The sequence below is a fragment of the Xyrauchen texanus genome, chromosome 26, assembly GCF_025860055.1.
Source record: "Xyrauchen texanus isolate HMW12.3.18 chromosome 26, RBS_HiC_50CHRs, whole genome shotgun sequence".
NCBI lineage: Eukaryota > Metazoa > Chordata > Actinopteri > Cypriniformes > Catostomidae > Xyrauchen > Xyrauchen texanus.
This window is the reverse complement of record NC_068301.1, coordinates 23,902,458-23,924,209: the sequence shown is the minus strand read 5'-3', so window position 1 is coordinate 23,924,209 and position 21,752 is coordinate 23,902,458. Positions and strand designations below refer to the sequence as shown.

At 38.2% G+C, this 21,752-nt stretch overlaps 1 protein-coding gene across 3 annotated transcripts in view; it reads right to left on the bottom strand.

Annotated features, from left to right (window-relative positions):
• The window catches only part of LOC127619560 (alpha-catulin-like), a 102,940-nt gene that overhangs the window by 72,299 nt on the left and 8,889 nt on the right, over positions 1 to 21,752 (bottom strand). Inside the window, exon 1 of one of the 3 annotated variants that reach the window (XM_052092427.1) lies at positions 761 to 855. The exons of the other annotated variants lie outside the window; for them this stretch is intronic. Within the exon in view, the coding sequence (XP_051948387.1) occupies positions 761 to 769 (9 nt within the window). The 5' untranslated portion in view covers positions 770 to 855. Of the gene's footprint in view, positions 1 to 760; positions 856 to 21,752 lie in introns of those variants that run through there. 3 annotated transcript variants of the gene reach the window in all.

The window sequence follows — 21,752 nt, the reverse complement described above, 5'->3', positions numbered from 1 at the left end:
CATTGAAAAGACTATTTGAGCAGCTGGTTCATTATGACAACCGCTTCAGTCCTTCTTTTGCTGATAAACAGCAGCACAAATGCAGATCACACTGGTATGATTATAGGTGTCTGAGCCCAGCATAGTGTAATCACACCAGTTTGACTGAATGTGTGAAATGGATAAGACTTAAAGTGTAATATTGACAATTGAATATTGTTTGAAGCAACAACAAAAAAGTTGTGATTGCAATTTATACAAAAAAGCATTAACTACAACAATATATGTTAAAAGCTAATGTTCTGTCATAGTTAAACCAGTCTTACTTCAGAAAACAATAATGATTTATGGGTAGATCACTGGATGTACTGAAGGCATCCAATGGCAACAAGTCATTCATTTCACAGAACCAAGCGTGTGTCCAGATCTAGCCATGGACAGCATGACCTTTGTCCAGACACCAGTGTTTGCCCGGTGGAATGTATCTTACCACACACACAAATGCATCTGAAATATAGCCATTCAACATAAAAGCAATTAAAAATATAATAGTGTGAACCCTCAGTGGATAACTGTAATAAAGCTTAGTAAAGCTAAAAAAATATATATATATATATATAGAAAAAAACTTAAATAAAAAAGAAATTATAAGTACAGTGGACATCAACACTGCAACACGATCCAAATTACTGAGCTGTACAACTCATCAATAACATTGTCAAGGATTTAAGTTGCGGGCACAGAATTTCCACAAGAGCAAGAGTGTTTAACATTATCTGACCTGGTTCATGAACTGGGATGGAGTAAAGAACAGTGTCTGCTGTCACTTTTAATATGAGGGCCACATGTCACCAGTTGTGGCCTCTGTCACCCTGAGAGGCTGTAAAGATATAAAAGCAATTGCCTGGATCAACTAGATTTCTCTAAAAATGTGTCCTCTGTTCAGACAGTAGCCAGGTCTTCTGGAGTGTGTCTGCTCACAGGAAAACTCAAGACCATGTTTGCCATCATACAGGTATAGTTCACCCAATATGACTTCAACATGGAAAACAAAAAGAGATATTAGAAAGAATCACAGCCTCAGTCACAATTCACTATCATTTTGGTTTAGCTGGTAAGCTAACTCAGTGTTTCCCAAAATCTTTTCTGCCACGGCACACTTTTTATGACAAAAAATTATATGGCACACCATTTTCCCACATAGGCTAACCATCGTCAATATTTTTCCTTTTCAAGAAATTGTCCATGTTTTCTGTCCATCTTAGTAGCGTGTTTACTTGTAATGTTTGAAATTTGGCTATGCAAATAAAAATAAAAAAGTCACAAAGGTAGGCTATGCTGTGTGAGGTCACAGATGGCAAGAGCACTAAATGGGTAATGAAAAAAACACAAATTTGCTTCTTTTCTAATTTGTAGATTTGTTCCAGCTATTTTAGTGATCCAAGTTTATTCAAGTTTACAATTGTGCAGAAATAGCTGCAAAATAAAAGAGTATTTTGGTGATACTTCCTTCTGACACAAAGCAGATCTACGGTATACATTTCCTCCAGTAGCCTATTTAAACTGCTGAGCATGGCTTTTATCAGTAAAGACCACAATAATACGACAAATAATAATAATTTTAAGTTTCAATAATGTTCTTTCGTCATTGTAAAGCGCATTTCACATGAGTTGAGTCGAGGCATTCAACACCAGCGTAAAGTGCCGCATTGCCCTCCAGATGACAAGAGTTGCAGAATTGTCACAGTGGGGCGATTTTATGAGTTTGCCACGTAAAAAAGCGGAGGTGTGCACAATAAACATTGAAAACATGTATTTGGAAGAGAGAAAAAAAGCTTGCAGTTGCTTTGATAGCCGAAAGTAATAAAAGGACTTGTTTATGTTCAGGTCTAAGCGTTGTCTTGGTGAATTTAAATGACTTCAATAACTGGGGTCTCTGATATTTGTAAACGATAAGGTAATATTTAATTAAAAGAAATTATGAGACATTCAATGTCTCTTCACAAATTTGGACAGTTTTTAAATATTTCTTGTTGCTTAATACCCTCCAAGACATTATTGGTGAAGCAAAAACATGTGTGAAAAACACTTTGGTGTAAAGTGACGTCACTTCATAGACTTCAATGTATACTGCAGCGCTGACGCAAGTCATGTGAAAGACCCTTAAAGCGTATAAATATCACTCACTTTTACACATTTATCATTGCTCTTCACAATCACAAAAGTGACCGATTATTTGTAAAAAATGGCTAATTTCTCTGAAAGGTGAGGAGTTTTGATCCCTGAAATTATTTTTTCATGTATTTATTTATTTTGTGGAATATGATTGCCACGGCACACCTGACAATCTTTAGTTGGGAAACACTGGGCTAACTGGTATCCCACCCAGATCAGTTGACAAGTGCATAAACCTCTCTAAAACCAGCAAACCAGACAAGCCTGACCAAGATGGCAGATGTGCTAAGACTAACAAACCATTTTGAGTTGATTTAAGCTGTTTCTTCAAGCAAGGAATTTAGACTACTTAAACAAAGTGTAAGTTACCTTTTAGAACAGCTGAAAGACACAAACCACAGTACAGTCAGACATAGCCTGGGATGGCTAGCTTAAGTATCATTAACAAAAGTTTTATCAGGATTTATCTGGCCAACAGAAGGGGTGTGCAGAGCAAATCCCTTCAGCTCAACGGTGACATGATTGATCTAAGTAATTACCACAAAGAGATTCATTTAGATCTTCCTAATGGAGGGAGTGTACACCATCTGTGAGAATCAAAAAGGATAAGCACTCTCCTCCTTACTCTCACACAAACATGCTCTCCTCCATTGCTTGGTTTCTATTGAAAATGCTCGCAAATTTTACTTGTGTGCCCTAAATACCGACAACAAGCCAGAGGCCTTTAAATTGCACCATCTAATTTCAAATTAGAAAACATTCACACTGCATTCTTTTTTGAGCAGGTGACATATTTGTGCATTTAACCACTTTAAATTCAATTTACCCATGACAGGGCATGATTAAGGGCATCATTCTAATACTGTCTTCTAAAAAGCTAATTAAGATCTCTAATCTTAACTGACTTCTCTCAAAAAAGGTTTTGAGATGAACTAATGAACCTCTTTTTGTAGTTTAGAAAGCTTCTTTTCATGTTTTGGTGAAAACTAGCAATACAGTCTACTGAGCAGATTAACTTTTTTTCATTTACTTTATCACTGTGACTTTTCAGGCCATTGGCTTTGCGTTTAAATGATGGAGGTTTTAATGAGGCCTGTCTGGAACTTCATTGCCCCAGCAGACAGAGGAAAGGTTTTCACAAGACTTTTGCACAGTACACTGGTTTCAGGTGATGTATTTAAGCCGAGTTCTGAAATCATGACTCTCCTGAAGGGACAGAAGGTTTAACAGGAAAGAAAAGTGTCAGTCTGAGTTCAGACGGGTTCCACAAGGGCACTGTGTGCTGGGCTAAGCAAGGAACAAATGGGTAAATCTCACAAAGGCATATCCGTATCCTAATTCACCCCAAAAGAAAATGGAAATTATATTTAGCACCATTATGATTTTTGGCATTGTGACATTATTTTATTACAATTTGCCTGTGTACATTTCCCAACAAATTCACATCACTGTAAATTAGGGTTGTGAGGTTTACCGGTACTAACAAAAATCGCAATACCAAAAAATTTAAAACACTGTTAATTTCATTAACATATTAAAGTATCCTGCCATTAGTAAAATGTAATGCAATGTGAGAGTTTTGAGATGAAATCAAAGACCATTTGAAATTAATAATAAAAAGCCTCTAAATGGCCATGTGTGATCATTAAACTGCAGAAGAATGTCATTTAATGAAATAATATTGTAACAGTCACAAGCCTGTTACTAGGCTGTGAAATAGCCTGTAATATTCTTCCTCACCACTAGGAGTACTCGAGTTCCTAAATTATTGAATAAGAAGAGGTGTTGCCAACTTAGCGACTTTATCGCTAGATTTAGTGACTTTCAGACTCCTTTAGCGACTTTTTTTTTCTAAAAAGCACCTAACGACAAATCTAGTGACTTTTTGTACAAATTTTAGCTACTTTCCATAGAAGAGTCACCAGTACTGCTTTCCCGCTGCAGGTACATCTCTCTCTGTGTGTACTCTGTTCAGAAAGCTGTGCGCTGTGTGAGAGAAAACGTAAGACATTCTGTCGCTTCTAAGTTTCTCTCTGCGTGATCATTTTACATGTAAATATAGCCAAAATCACAGCACAACCATTGTCTTTAACTTATGTTATAAAATCAGGATTTGCTGCAGAGCAGCAGCTTAGAAATTGCTTGGAAGTGACTACTGGTTAACATGTAGTCTTAATGGGCAGATTTTTGGGTGTTCATATTTCTAAGATTGCTGAGTTTATTGTGAGATAAGAAGTGTTTGTTTGTATCACACATGTTGAATGATATATGGATTGTTTGTACAGAGGAATTTAATTTACGACCTGCATCAGATAGGACTACTAAACTCACTGAATTACTCACCATTTACCACCAACTGCTAACACTGAATTGTTTAATACTTGATTCAATAAACTGGACATTAAACACTAATTTATTGCTTTGACTATTGTCATGTTTAATTTCATGTACGTTATTTTGTTTGCATAGAGATGGATTGTTTAAAATGTAGATTTTTCTATATAAAAGACCATGGTATTCATTCATGTGGTATTCATATTTCTTACATGTTTAATAGACAACATAAAATGCTATAGATCCTCCCTTTCTTAATGTATAGCTGATTTTGAGTTTAAAAAGACTTAAGACAGTTATATTATACAGTCACATGCACTTTGTGCCACAGTATGAATAAGAGGGACCTCTCAGCCGTCATCTCCTTCACACACATAATGCAACACACATTACTAATGCTTTATTTTCATGCAGTGTGTCCAATGGTATCCATCTGCAGAGCAGTGTGTTTAGAGTCTAAATGGCTGTGAACCCTCAAATGAACTCTTTTTCCGTTGCAGCTCGGAGATTTCACCTCAGGAGTCACAGGAAGCTTGATATAACAAACCCTTCACAAACGGGAAGAATTTCAAAAATCTTTCAAATTAAAAGTCCTGCTGAAATGAGAGCTCTGTTCAACTGATTGCATGAAATTGAAGACATTGTGACAGAAAAATAATACTACTGTGTAAAAGTGTAATATTCAAAGCAGTCACAATAATACTCATAGTAAAAATAATTTAATATTAAATTACTATTATATTATATCAGTATTATTATCTGTAAGCAATATCACTTAAGCAAGTGTAATGAATATTAGCATGTTGTGATTCAACCATGTCAGCCTTTTGCCTCAGGTAATCAGATTGTTTTCATTAACACTGTAAAGCTCTGTTGTATATATATTTGATGAAAAGTATTATATTTTCATTTGATTAAAGCTGTCAGTATGTATTTGATTAAACACAATTTGAACATAATATTTGTTTAAAACATTTAACATGGAATCCAGAAAAAAATTAAAACAGAAAAGGGATAATTTGTATCTGTAAGACTTTATGCAGTTCTTTTAGAGTTTTTTTAATTTGTTGCCCAAGTATTGAGTTAGGGCCGATATCGCACTGAAGCCAACCCTACTGTACAGGCCCCAGCTTACAAAGTTTATCTTCATTTTATGTTCATAGGTAAAAAGAGGTTCGGGAGGCGTTTAGAGGAACATTTAAATATGAGGAAACTAAACATCAACTATTGTGACATTAAAATGTGTTATCAATGACTTCATGCCTTATTAGTAGAATTCACAGTAGATCAATAAAAGTTGTTTTAAGGCATGGCAATTCATTTATAAAGCAGATTTATAAACAACGGACTGTTGGGGGGGCAAGGGTAGCTCAGCGAGTATTGATGCTGACTACCACCACTGGAGTCACGAGTTCAAATCCAGGGTGTGCTGAGAGACTCCTGCCAGGTCTCCTAAGCAACCAAATTGGCCCGGTTGCTAGGGAGGGTAGAGTCACATGGGGTAACCACCTTATGGTCGCGATTAGGGGTTCTCACTCTCAAAGGGGCACATGGTAAGTTGTGTGTGGATCACAGAGTGTAGCATGAGCCTCCCGTGCTAGAAGTCTCTGTGGAGTCAAGCACAGTGATAAGGTGCGCATATTGACTGTCTCAGAAGGGGAGGCAACTGAGACATTTCCTACGCCACCCGGATTGAGGTGAGTAACCGTACTACCACAAGGATCTACTAAGTAGTAGGGTTTGAACGACCTCCGATTTTTTTAAGTCAACAGTTATGCGATTAAAGTCGAGTCAATGTTGACTAATTGCTGATGACGTCATTAATAAAAACTAAAGAGATGGGAATGCTTGCAACATGCCGCAATTTGTCATTTATTTGCAAAATATTATAGAGATGCTGACAGACAGCTCATAACATGTTGCAACTTAATAGTAACAATGCAACAATAACACTAACTCCCATTTTAGTGCAAAAGAAACATTTATAAATAATAATGACGCAAGATCTAGGCTGTAAACCTACTCACTGTCACAGTCCTGCTCAGTCACAGTTTTTTCTTTTGAATCCTGGATGGCTGGATGAAGGCTCGCCCGCTGTCAGGCGATGGTATCTGGGACAGCCAAGTAGCTTTTGCAAAGCTTGGCCAAATGGGGTAATGTGTCCAGGTTGCGGGCCCACCACTACAGTTGGTTCTCCATGGTGGGAATATGTGGTGTTGTTAATAAATATTCACAGACTACTTCGGCTGCTGTGGAGTGGTGTCCCATTTTCCTCCCACTGTGATAGTGTGTCCTAAAAAGCTGCTCAAAATCTTGCTGGCTCTCGTTTACTCTCTGGGATGAAATGAAATGTTTGAACCAGAGATCGAGCATACAGGCCACAGTGGGGATGGATTCTGTCAGATCGTCAGACTCCAGTTTGAACCGTTTTTCCAATTGCCAACGAAGGCACTTACAGCTGTCAGGTCAGATACTTCGACATGCAGAGTGGTGCTGATCATTTTGAAAAATGCATCTGCAAGCACAGATTGCACCGCTATCCTTAATTTGCTCAAACAGCCGCTGGAGCATTCCGAATGTGGAATTACATCGGAAAGTACAGTCAGTATGGAGTTTGTTGGCCCTTATGCCAAGTTGTTCCTGCCATTGTGGAGGATGTCCACAAGTCAGTTGTTAGCGACACACTCTGACCTCTCATCTCATCTCCAATATTTCTCACCAGTCATTCTGGTGTTTGATAGTGTTCCACAGTGTGTTGTAAGATGGGACATTGATAGCCAGGTTAAAAAAAGTGCAGTATTTCTCTAAAACCTTCTCTGTGCACTGCAGCTAGGGATGTAACAATGTGAATTATTGATGGTACGATTATTGTCTGATAAAAAAATCATGATTTCATGATTTTTACTAATATCTGCAAATTTACCTATTATGCAACAATAAAACCCTCCACAAACATATCACAACTTAAGTTTTATTGCAGCATTCGTTAGAACATGCAGTTAACATATATATTCCTACTTCTAAGTTGAAAACAAGTAGGTAAAGTACTTGTACGTGAAATTTCCTCTATCTGCCCCTGACACCAAAACGTACTGTAACTTTTCAACCAAAAATATGTATACCCTTTCAATAAATTTAAATAAAATATACATAAAAAACAAAACAACTATAACTATAACTTAAACCATATGTTTAAAATAAAATGGTGTCAGGCTAGGAGAACCTTCTTTCTTTATTCAGTAATCTAACGATCAGCCGGATAATCACAGCATATTTACGCTTACTGACATCTTATTCAAGAAGGAAAAACTATTTGGAACCATCACATTCACAATATAAAGCTGAATCCCTCCTCTTTTAAACTTAAAATAAACAACACTTTGAATTTACAGTTTCAATTCACTGTTTGACTTTACCAAAAGGTAAGTAGTACACTTCATATAATATTTGCTGTGTTAGTAAAATTATTTCCTTTATCTGGTCATGAATCTCTGGATGTTGATCCCTCAGGTGCTGGAACATATTAGATGTGTTCACCTCTTTTGCTGACACTTTTCATCTGCATTTTGCATACTGGATACCCATCTTCAACAACTCCTGTGACATTTTTTAGATAGCCAAAATGCTCCCAAATAGCTTATCTAATTAGGATACAACTCCAGGAGATCACGTTGTTCCACCATGTTTTCATTTTGAGAGTTTCACATGTGCTGAAAGTTCACGCTCTGCACACGCCCACCTTACCTAGACAATCCCCTCATGAACTCCATTACCATAGTAACAGCCTCACAGACCAGCCAGGCAGAGGGCTTGGCACACACGTGGCGCAAGTAGTTCGACCCACACTGAAAGACCCATTTTCAGTACATTTTCTTAAAATAGACAACATGGTTGTTTTTTCTGGTTTTTAACCGTAGCTTCCAAATTCTTACGGTTTAATAACCGTAACCATTTTAATCACGGTTAATTGTGAAATCGGGTAATCATGACATCGCTAATTGCAGCTAAAGGTCGAATGTCTTTGACAATGAAATTCACCAACAAATTGGTGATTTGCTGCCGTCTTTTCTCTGTCACAGCAGGAAGTTTGGTGAAGTCGCTAACTGACAGCTGTCAAGATAATTTGCATAGTTCCTCACCTAGTGTTAGCGGATGCCTTTTCAGATGAGTGTGCATTGCACCTGTACTTTTGTTGTACTTCAGGATGGTCTTGCATATTTTGCAAGTGACAGTTGTACAGGCTTCATCTTTAGTGAAGTATTTCCACACACTTGATATACTACTGCTGCTTTGCTGCAATGCTCCTCACCTGTTGTCTTCTGCTAGGCAGCTATGTTGTTAGTGTCAAAATCACATGATCAGCAACTAGTCAACATCAAGCTTAAAGCGTCATGGCAAAGCATTAATTAATTAGTTGACTGGACTCTGCAACCCCTACTAAGTAGTGGGAATTGGGTATTCCAAATTGGGAGAAAAGGGAATAATACAATGGACTGTTGACCAATGTGCTGTACAATAAAATAAGTAGAGGAGATTAAATATGTATAAGTATAAAATACATCAAATAAGCATACTAAACAAAGGGACAAACAAATCTCAGCTCAATTAAATTTTTTTTTCAATTCAATTTTATTTGTATAGCGCCTTTCACAACACACATCGTTTCAAAGCAGCTTTACAGAATATCAGCATTAACAGACGATAAAACTGTAATGTCTATAAAGTCGATTAATCATCATTGTGTAATTTCGATAAAATACGATTTTTAATAGTGTTTAAAAATAATTAAATGATAATTATATTAATAACCCCAGTGAGCAAGCTGTAGGCTGACTGTGGCAAGGAACACAAAACTCCATAAGATGTTGATTAATGGAGAAAAATAACCTTGGGAGAAACCAGACTCACTGTGGGGGCCAGTTCCCTCTGGCTAACATTTTGAATGTAATGTAAATGTTAATTATGTATAGTTAAAATCATGGTTTAAAATTATTAAACTAAGTGTTAAGGGTCAGTGATTAAACATCGATTGTGTTTGAACTGTAAGATTAATGACCAAAGTCTTTGAAGTCCATCTTGATTAATTGCAGAAGTTCACATAGATGCAATTGTCCTTGTTAATTGGCTGATGAAGGCTTTTGTTGGCAATAGTTAGTCTATGCATTCCATTTCAAGATCGTAGTCCATCTATAGACCGAGGTGATGCAGGTTGGAGTTGGCATCATTTCATCCTCTGAAGTCCGTCATAATAGATTGAAGTGATGTTTGGCTGGCACCGGCTGCATTTAGTCATCATCATTCTGCGACATGTAGCAGTGGAGTCCAACATGAAGCAGGAATGGTGCTGGATCCAGCCGGTTCTGGTGACCTCAGGATAGGAGTCCCGAGGTTGAGACAGGGAAACAAATAAAAAGATGTAAGCGTAGATGCCATTTAATTTATTGCAGAGTAAGAGATCATGCTCAATGTTTCTGGTTTCTGGTTCCAGCAGACCCAACTAAAGCAGCCTAATTGTGGGTTGGAGGATAAATTAGGTGTATGCCTGGCTAAATAGATGAGTCTTTAGTCTAGACTTAAACTGAGAGAGTGTGTCTGCATCTCGAACAGTGTTTGGGAGACTATTCCATAGTTTAGGAGCCAAATATGAAAAGGATCTTCCTCCTTTAGTGGATTTTGATATTCTAGGAACTATTAATAGGCCAGAATTTTGCGATCTTAATGAACGTGTTGGAATATAGCGTGGTAGAAGATCACTTAAGTACTCGTGGAGCTAGACCATTCAAAGCTTTGTACGTAGTTAACAGAATTTTAAAATCAATACGGAATTTAACAGGTAGCCAATGTAATGATGATAAAATGGGGCTAATATGATCATATTTCTTGGTTCTCGTCAGCACTCTGGCTGCTGCATTTTGAACCAATTGAAGTTTATTTATTGATCTTGCTGGACATCCTCCCAGTAATGCATTACAATAATCTAGTCTTGAGGTCATGAACGCATGAATTAGTTTTTCGGCATCAGCAACAGAGAGCATATGCCTTAATTTAGCAATATTTATTAGGTGGAAGAATGCTGTTCTACAAACATTTGTAATTTGATTTTCAAAGGACAGATTGGTATCAAATATAACACCTAAGTTCTTCGCTGTTGAAGATGATGTAACAGTACATCCATCTAGAGTCAAATTATATTTTAGTGGCTTATTTTTAGAGTTTTTGGTCCAATAATTAGAACCTCTGTTTTGTCAGAATTGAGTAGAAGGAAATTTCTGGCCATCCAATCTTTTATTTCATTAATACACTCTGCTAATTTTGAGAATTGTGAAATCTCATCAGGTTTTGAAGAAATATAAAGTTGTGTATCGATCAGTATAGCAGTGGAAACTTATTCCACGATTCCTGATAATATCTCCCAGGGAAGCATATACATGGAGAAAAGCAGAGGCCCTAAAACTGATCCCTGTGGCACTCCATATTTTACTTTTGTTTGGTTTGACAATTCCTCATTTACATAGACAATGTGGTAGCGGTCTGCTAAATATGACCTAAACCATGCTAATGCCACTCCACAAATTCCAACATAATTCTCCAGCCTATTCAAGAGAATGTCGGTGCTCTATCGTGTCGAATGCAGCACTAAGATCTAAAAGCACTAGAAGAGAAATGCAGCCGCGATCAGATGATAAGAGCAAGTCATTTGTAACTCTGATAAGTGCAGTCTCTGTACTGTGATGAGGCCTAAATCCTGATTGAAATTCTTCATATATACTATTTCTCTGTAGAAATGAACATATTTGGGAGGATACTACCTTTTCTAGTATTTTTGACATAAACGGGAGATTTGAAATCGGTCTATAATTAGCAAGTTCTCCAGGATTAAGTTGTGGCTTCTTAATTAGCGGTTTGATAATTGCCATTTTAAAGTTTCTTGGGAAATTTCCAAAGCATAGCGAGGAGTTAATGATATTAAGAAGAGGTTCTGATATTACAGGAGATACCTCTTTTAAGAGCTTAGTTGGTATAGGATCTAACAAACAAGTTGTGGCTTTTGATGTTTCGATAAGTTTTGTTAGCTCTTCATGACCTATGATAGCGAAGGATTGAAGTTGCACATGAGGGAAATTATTCGACATTGTTTTCTGGGGTGCTATGACAGATGATTGCATAATTCCAATTTTATTTCTGATTATTTCAATTTTATCTTTGAAGAAATTCATGAAGTCATTACTCTTGAGCTGTGACGTAATATCTGGTTCGGTTGAGGCTTTATTCCTAACCAATTTAGCCACAGTACTGAATAAACATCTAGGATTGTTGTGGTTATTTTCTATGAGTTTACTAAAATATGCTGACCTGGCAGCTTTGAGTGCGTGTTTGTAGCTACAGACATTATCCTTCCATGCACCCTGAAATACTTCTAATTTTGTATTTTTCCACATGCGCTCCATTTTCCGAGCTGCTCTCTTGAGAGCATGAGTGTGATCATTGTACCATGGTGCAGGGCTTATTTCTTTAATTTTCTTTAATCGAAGTGGGGCGACAACATCAAGGGTGCTAGAGAAGACTGCATTTAAATTTTTTGTTATTTCATCAAGTTCTTCTGGGCTTTGGGGTTTATTGAGTATATGAGATAGATCTGGAAGAGAATTAGTGAAGCTATCTTTAGTGGTCGAAAGAATGGTTCTACCTGAACGATAGCGTGGTGTAGATTGAGTAACATTAACTGACTGCAGCATGCAAGAGACGAGGTAATGATCCGAGATGTCATCGCTCTGTTGCAGAATTTCTATATTATCAACATCAACTTCATATGAAAGAATTAAATCTAGCGTATGATTATGGCGATGAGTTGGTCCTGTTACATTTTGTCTGACTCCAAGAGAGTTGAGAATATCGATAAATGCTAATCCCAATGTATCATTTTCATTATCTATGTGAATGTTGAAGTCACCAACAATTAAGGCTCTATCTACAGTAACTACAAGATCTGATAAAAAAATTTGCAAATTCACTAAGGAAATCTGAATAAGGCCCGGGTGATCTATACACTGTAGCAAGGGTAAAGGACGACAGAGATTTTTTATTTATATTTGTATTTGACGGTGTCACCTTAAGCATTATTAGTTCAAAAGACTTACATTTATATCCTGTCCTCTGAGTAACACCAAAAACTTCACTGTAAATTGTAGCAACACCTCCTCCTCGACCCTTCAGACGAGGCTCATGTTTATAACAATAACCTGGGGAGTAGATTCATTTAAACTAATATATTCATCCGGTTTAAGCCAGGTTTCAGTCAAACAGAGCGCATCCAATCTATGATCTGTAATAATTTCATTGACAATTAGTGCTTTGGTAGAAAGAGATCTAATGTTTAGTAGCCCTATTTTTATATGATGTACATTTTTAATTTGTTTGTTTTGTTCAAGTTTGACCTTAATCAAATTTTTTCTAAATGATTTAGTGAGGGTTTTGTGTTTGGTAGTTCGGGAACAGACACAGTCTCTATGAGATATCTAGGTGATACAGTCTCTATGTGTTGTAGTTTATGTGACCTGTGTGACGTCTCAAGGCAGCTAGCAGACGTTCGGATTAACCAGTTTGTCTGCTTCCTGACCTGGGCCCCATTTAGTCAATTAATATCATTATTAAGTCTATGAGCCAAATTACTAGAGAGGAGAGTGGCACCTTCCCTGGAGGGATGGAGTCCGTCTCTCTTTAGCAGGTCAGGTCTACCCCAAAAACTTTTCCAATTGTCTATAAATCCTATTTTATTCTGCAGACATCACTCAGACATCCAGCCATTCAGTGACACTAATCTACTATAAACCTCGTCACCACGACGAGCAGGGAGAGGACCAGAGCATATTACAGTGTCTGACATCGTTTTTGCAAATTTGCACACCTCTTTAACATTATCTTTAGTGATCTCCGACTGGCGAAGACGGACATCGTTAGTGCCGACATGGATAACAATTTTAGAAAATCTACGTTTAGCATTAGCCAGCACTTGTAAATTTGATTTGATGTCAGACGCTCTGGCCCCCGAAATGCAATTAACAATAGTGGCTGGAGTCTCTATTTCCACGTTCCTTATAATAGAATCACCGATAACAAGGGCTCTTTCAATATGATTCTCAGTGGGTGTATCACTGAGTGGGGAGAATTTATTGGAAACCCTAACAGGAGCGGGAGAGTGGTGTCTCTTTGCTGAACGATTATGCCGCCGAGACGTCACCCAAATGCCCTGCTGCAGGGGCTCTATAACCGGAACCAAAGTGTGTGTGTTGCTCTCTGTACTGCCCGCATCCAAAACAGTATCTAACGGCTTCTCTTTCTCACTGACCTCTACTAGCGTTCGGATGCGAGTCTCTAACTCATTAACCTTCTCCGTCAGCCTGACTAATTCCTTACATTTATCACAGGTGAATCCCTCACTGCTGAAGGAGGAGGCTATTTTAAACATGTGACATGCAATGCATGAACAAATAACATGAGCCGATGCCATGACTTACCGCAAATTGTTCGTTGTTCCTGAGCAGTGAGGGTTTTGAGATTGATTTGAATCCCTCACAAAATGGTTTGTTGTTGGTTGTTCTGATAAGCGGTGCTTTGAGATCGATGCAATAATCTGTGTACCGCAGAGGAGAAAAAACGGGTGCGCTGAAAAAATGCACGCAGTTTAACCGCGATAAAAATAGAACGTGGATACAGGTGGAATATGCGCGCAGTTGAATCCCGATAAGAGAATAATATGGGAAGACCCGATGCGTGCTTAAAAATGGCAGATGTTTAAGGATTAAAGGCTACAAACACAGACTCAAGCTAGGTGTCAGCAGCAACCGGTAAAATACACGCAGATGAAACGGGAGAAAAAGCGGAAGAATCTGAAACGCGGTAAAATGTCAAAGGATATAACTATGAACGACGCGGTAAAAATGACAAAGGATATAACTATGAACGATGACTATAACGTTGAACGTATGAGAATAAGCAGTGCTAAGCAGGCCACAAACAAACTCTCGTGCAGCGTGCGTGCGTGCTGTGCCGTCAGAACACCTCACGGTTAATTAAAAGCCTCAGAGATCATTTTTCATTGAGATTTAAAAGATAACAGTGTTGGAGCTGTTCTAATATGCAGGGGTAAAATGTTCCAAAGCTTTGGGGCCACTACTGCAAATGCGTGGTCACCTTTTAGTTTGAGTCTGGATCTAGGAGCACTCAAAATCCTCCGATCAGATGACCTAAGAGATTTAAGGGGCTTGTGTAAGTGTAAAAGGTCAGAAATTTAGCTGGGTGATAACCCATTTAAAGATTTAAAAACAAACAATAAGATCTTAAAATCAGTTCTATAATGGATCTGCAGCCAATGAAGCGATGCTAATATTGGGGAGATGTGGTCTTGTTTAGGAGTACCCGTCAGGAGTCTAGCTACAGCATTCTGAACCATTTACAGTCATGACAAAGATTACTGGCTGACTCCTATATAAAGGGAATTAAAGTAACATAGATGTGAAGAAACAAATGCATACATCACACTGAGGCTTAACTTTGGCCAGTAATCTTAAGTGGAAAAAACTTGATTTGACAACAGAATTTTACTTTGTCAAATTTAAGAGAACTCTCAAATAGTGCCCCTAAGTTCTTATCCATAGGTTTACTATAGGGAGCTAGAGGGCATAGGTTACATTTTGAAGTTCAAACACAATCAGAGGCCCCAAACACAACAATCTCCTTTTTGTTTTACATTGAGGTGTAAAAAGTTTAGAGACTTAAAGGTTTTAAATCCACCAAACAAGCCAGTAGGGGCCATATAGTGTTGTTGTTTTTTTTTCAAAGGCAGCTAGACTTGAGTATCATCTGTATAACAGTAAAAAGAAACACCATGCTTGTTAAAAATAGGCCCAATGGGAAGCTTATACAGTGAAAACCAGATGAGGCCAAGAATAGAGCCTTGGGGGATCCCACAGATAAGAGGAGCAATGCTAAACGAAAAATCACCAATATTAACTGAAAAACTTCTATTGCTCAAATATGACTTAAACCACTCGAGAACAGTTCCTCGGATACCCACAGACTGTTCATGCCGGGCTATAAGTATATCGTGATTAATGGTATTGAATGCTGTACTAATGTCTAACAGTATTGCAGAGTCTTTAGTGTCTACAGCTAGCAAAAAATCATTCAGAACTTTTAAAAATGCAGATTCTGTGGTATGGTGTGCTCTAAAACTAGATTGAACGACCTCAAACAGAGCATTCTTGTCCAAACAAAAGTTTGCAATTGATGGAGAACAACTTTCTCCAAGACTTTTGATAAAAAGGCAATTTAGAAATTGGTCTAAATTGTTTATAAATTGTTGGATCCAAATTCGGTTTTTTTTTTGTTTGTTTTTTGAAGAGGCTGCATTACAGTATGTTTTAAATAGGCTGGCACAGACCCTGTTGCAAAGCAGCTATAAATTATGTACAGGATACTAGGCCCAACAATATTAAAAACCTGTTTAAGTAAGCGAGATGGAAGTACATCTTGTGAATAGTCAGTAGATTTTAGGTGTTGTACAATAGTTATCAAAATGAGTAGAGAGACTGCCAAACTGGCTAAACGCAGCAGGACAGACAGGAGGGGCAGATGGTTCATTAGCAGCAGATGGAATATGAGATTTAATATCCTCATTAACCTTATTAACAAAACATTTTAGAAAATCTTTGCAGGTTGCAGATGACACATCAAAGCAGACAGTATCAATGGGGTTGATAAACAGAATGTATAGTGCTAAACAAAACTCTGGGTCTATTTTAAAAATTCCTTGTAAATTCCTGTTTTTTTGATAAGTAGACAAGGAATCATTTAAAATGTCATAAGACACCTGAAGCTTATCTTTCTTCCATTTGCGCTCAGCTCTCCTGCAGCCTGTCTAAGAGCATGAGTGACATAATTTAGCAAAGCCTCTGATTTAGGTTTAGCATGCTTAATTTTCATGGGAGCAATAGTGTCTAAAATTGTTCAACAGGTGGAGTTAAACAGGGTAAGCATAGCTTCAAGGCTCAAGTGAGGTGGGGGACTTCCAAGTGTGGAAAGATGTGAAGCATTAGTAAGAAATTGAAAAATTGTCAATAGTAGAAGAGTTAATAATGCGTGACAAGTGAGCAGGAGAGCGAGGTTTGTCGTTTTGATGTGGGAATGAAGCACCAAAAATAACTAATGATCAGAAAATACTGCGTCACAATTCAGTATAACTGATTTGGCTTAAAACCCATAAGATAAAACGAGATCTAGTGTATGTCCATGTTCATGCGTAGGACCCCTCACAGATTGAACAAGATTAAAAGATATTTAGCCAGAGGATTTGGTGGACAACAAACATAAATATTAAAATCTCCCAGAATTAGAAATCCATTGTATTTTAGCAGAATTTCCCCCCAAAATTCAGAAAATGAACATAAAATATCCTTGTTGAATTTTGGTGGTCAATAAATCACCACACACAACACAGGAACAGCAAGGTCTAATTGAAACACTTGGAGTTCAGAACTAGAAAAAATGTCTGTCATTAAAATACAGCAGTGAAAACTGTTTTTAAAACAGATGCGAGCCCTCCACCCCGACCCGTAATCCGAGGAGAGCACAAACAATTACAGTCTGGGGGAACAAGTTCAGCAAAGGGGCTTAGGTCACCAACATTCATCCAAGTCTCAGTCACAAATAGATTTAACTACTCGATGATGACTTAAAGTAATATACACTCACCTAAAGGATTATTAGGAACACCATACTAATACTGTGTTTGACCCCCTTTCACCTTCAGAACTGCCTTAATTCTACGTGGCATTGATTCAACAAGGTGCTGAAAGCATTCTTTAGAAATGTTGGCCCATATTGATAGGATAGCATCTTGCAGTTGATGGAGATTTGTGGGATGCACATCCAGGGCACGAAGCTCCCGTTCCACCACATCCCAAAGATGCTCTATTGGGTTGAGATCTGGTGACTGTGGGGGGCATTTTAGTACAGTGAACTCATTGTCATGTTCAAGAAACCAATTTGAAATGATTCGAGCTTTGTGACATGGTGCATTATCCTGCTGGAAGTAGCCATCAGAGGATGGGTACATGGTGGCCATAAAGGGATGGACATGGTCAGAAACAATGCTCAGGTAGGCCGTGGCATTTAAACGATGCCCAATTGCCACGAAGGGGCCTAAAGTGTGCCAAGAAAACATCCCCCACACCATTACACCACAACCACCAGCCTGCACAGTGGTAACAAGGCATGATGGATCCATGTTCTCATTCTGTTTACGCCAAATTCTGACTCTACCATCTGAATGTCTCAACAGAAATCGAGACTCATCAGACCAGGCAACATTTTTCCAGTCTTCATCTGTCCAATTTTGGTGAGCTCTTGCAAATTGTAGCCTCTTTTTCCTATTTGTAGTGGAGATGAGTAGTACCCGGTGGGGTCTTCTACTGTTGTAGCCCATCCGCCTCAAGGTTGAGTGTGTTGTGGCTTCACAAATGCTTTGCTGCATACCTCGGTTGTAACGAGTGGTTATTTCAGGCAAAGTTGCTCTTCTATCAGCTTGAATCAATCGGCCCATTCTCCTCTGACCTCTAGCATCAACAAGGCATTTTCGCCCATTCAGTTTGGAGTTCAGGAGATTGTCTTGACCAGGACCACACCCCTAAATGCATTGAAGCAACTGCCATGTGATTGGTTGATTAGATAATTGCATTAATGAGAAATTGAACAGGTGTTCCTAATAATCCTTTAGGTGAGTGTATATGTAGTAGATATTGTGTAATGTGTCTTGTTTACATTCTGAATCCATAACACTAATGTGCTAACACGCTATAATATAATAATATGTGCCCGCTAATAAATCTATATGCCGATGTGTTCATGTTCATAGATCTTAAAGGTGCTCTAAGTGATATTTTCATGGAAAGGTCTTGTGGAAATTGTCCTACTCCCTGAAAGATTTTCATTATAAGTGTTGTAAGATATCTCACTGGTCTCTGTGACAGCCCTGTAAACAGCAAAGAAAAATATGTTCACAGATTGCGGTCTCTGATGCTTTTGACCGGTCAATCATATTGGACATTATTGTATTGTAATTTCAGTGAATTATTGAGGCTTAATGCCATTTTTATGCCATGTTATATATAACAGTTGTCAGTTGAGAGTGCTATTTTGCTGCTGATGTTTTTAATAACCGTTTCTGCACCATGTCAGTCTCAATAAAGCTCATTTGCTATCTTTGGAGTGAAGAGTTTTGGAAAGAGGGGGCATGGCTAAATCAACGGCTTAATCTCGTGGAAGTAAAACAGCTAAAATCGCTTACAGCACCTTTAATTGACTGAATGGGAATTTGCTGTCGTCACAAAGTAAGTGGAGCTTCAGGTCACACCTATGGATGATATGGACCAATGGCAGTAAGAAGGTGTATTAGCCATTGATAATGGTCTTAAAAACACAAAATATAATTTCTTGTCTTTTTCTTTTGATTTCGGGATGAAATATGACCCGGACATTTCTAGGGAGGTTTTGTGAGATTCACCCAAATGCCATTTCCCCTCAAGCACTTTGTTTCATAGGAAACAAACTCTTGACATCTCAGTGTCACAGGGCAGATGAAGAAGAATTTGACTGGAAAAAAGAAGACGTCTCATAAACGTTTGGGCTCCTTTGGCCTGAAACCTTTAGATATTTTACAATTTAACCCTGTGAAATTCTTCAGGTCATTAAAACCTCTGTCCAAAGTGAGAGAGGGGCCACTCACACCCATAGGAATCCAGAGTGGCTCAACTCTGCTCATTCAGTGGTGAGAGAGGAAATGGCAATTTAAAATGTTTTGTCCCAAAATAATTATACAACTCTGCAGCAAACAAAATCATTGCTTACAGTCGAGTTTGCTTCTGTCTAGTGTGGTCGAGTGCTCGCTCTAGTTTTGCTGTTGTCTATGGAGAGGATATGCAAGCCATTATTAAGTAAAGAAGAATAATGAGCCTTTTGTAATTACTGTTAAGGTAAGTGGGTATTTGTCACAAGCCCCTCACATTCCACAAGCACAGCAACTTGAGCCAAGCACCATCCCTGTGCCAACGTATATGCTGGAAAGATATAAATGAATGCCCGACCTCACAAACAGAGAGACTCATTATCTCCATGTGTTGTCTAGTGTTATTTAAATACCAAAGAGCATTAAGTTGTTAGTACAGCTATACAACGCAACAGTGACTGCTCACTTTTTCAGCTGAGGTATATTTTCCCAATCAGTCAGGGATTTTCACTAATTCTTCAAAGCTCTACAAAGCTCTAAGCCATGACCATACCAGCCAGCTCCAAAAGAAATTGCAACATTACACTTTGGTTTAAAACCAAATGTACTGTGTATTTAATGCCTTTTAAGAAGATATTAACAATTCTATGAATCATTGGCAATGCATAAAATCAAGCAGATACGGATATTTATGTAATGGCTAATCACCTGGGATTTTCACGAACAACAGTCTCTAGAGTTTACTAGAATGGTGCCAAAAGCAAAAAACTGATTGAGCGGCAGTTCTGTGGACAGAAATGCCTTGTTGATTATTGAGGTCAACGTAGACTGTTTCGAGCAGACAGAAATGCTACGGTAACTCAGATAACCACTCTGTACAATTGTAGTGAGCAGAATATCATCTCAGAATGCACAACAGGTCAAACCTTGAGGCGAATGCGCTACAACAGAAGAAGACCACATCGGCCACCTTATTAGGACCATAGTGTTCTTCTTAATAAAGTGCTCAGTGAATGTAACATCTCAGTTAAGTCACTGCTGAGCTTTCTATTTCCTAAACATTTTATTTTCATGGTAACGTACATTTTACTGATTGGTGGAGGTCTCTGTAATAGTTTTTTTTTTTTTAATGCAGTTAAAGGTGCAGTATGTAACCATTTTCATGTAATATTCACCTTTTTCTGTGTGAACGCCTAGTAACGCAACTTAAAAATGAGCTCTTCCTGGACTTCCTAGGTTGCCTATTAAAGCCTGTAGACTGATTTTCATGCGAAGGGAGAGGTTCGGTTTTGCCAGGAAAATCCAAAGGATGTGACATTTATGCATGCTCCCGAGATCCTTGCCTCAGTAATAGCTTCTCTTCCTCTATTCAACAGCAACAACAGGCAACAGACCTGCAACACTATTGTTATCTTAGAGATGGAATCCAGCAAACGGCCGGCTCCCAGCACAACAAGTCTCCTGCACAAAAAAAAAAACATAACAACATAACTCAATCCCATCTGGCTAAGCGGAAAAGGTGATCGTGAAAACTAGAGTGAACAAATGCAGGGCATTTGATTCCTGGAGAGACCTTCGTTTGGGTTTGGGGATCAAAACCGTCCCTGAATTGGCGTTCTTCTTATTGGACAGGTAAACTTATAAAATTGCAAAGCATGTGAAATATAGTGCCATAAAGATTGATCTGTGTAATTGTAGCTAACTTCATCTTGCCTGATAACGCTGACAAATTGCAACTTCATGCTACCTTTGTTTCATAACTTTCGAATAATTTCAACAAACTTTATACTAAAAGTCAGGTATACAAGATACATTTAAGCAAATACTCTGGTTTCTTGATCGTAGTACAACATATGACATACAAAACATACAATTGATCGTAGTACAACATACAACATAACAGTGCAACAGTAAACTGTCTGGAATATTTTGTTAGTATGTAGCTCTATGTGTTTATCAGCATGCAATGTTAGCTGATATGTAGTTTTAGTTTAGTCTCAAAGTTTGTAGTAAAACAATCACAACTAGGGCTGGGGCGATTTTTCGACGTAATCGACGTCATCGATTACAGAAATACATCGATTTGCACAACATGCGTCTGTGCGTCACAATGGAATAATTGAAATGGCATCACCCGGTTTAAGCATGGATTCCCTGAAGAACAAACTGCAGCTAAAAAAACTCGCCCACGGTGATCTAAAGCGTGGGAGTATTTTAGCCGGAGACCCAACGATGTGGTGCTGTGTAAGAAATTGGAAATTGCTTATCACAGCCGTACTACCGCCATGAACGAACACTTGAAGCAAAAGCATCCCGGATCGCTTGTCAAGACGGCAGCACCGTAAGTCCTGTTTACTTTCTGTCCCCACCCAAACATGATATAGTATTACAACACGTGTTTCTGTTAGTAGTGGTCACTTCAAATAGATTTTCTAAATGTTTCCTCATCGCCCCCATGTTAAAAGTAATTTCTGCACCCCTG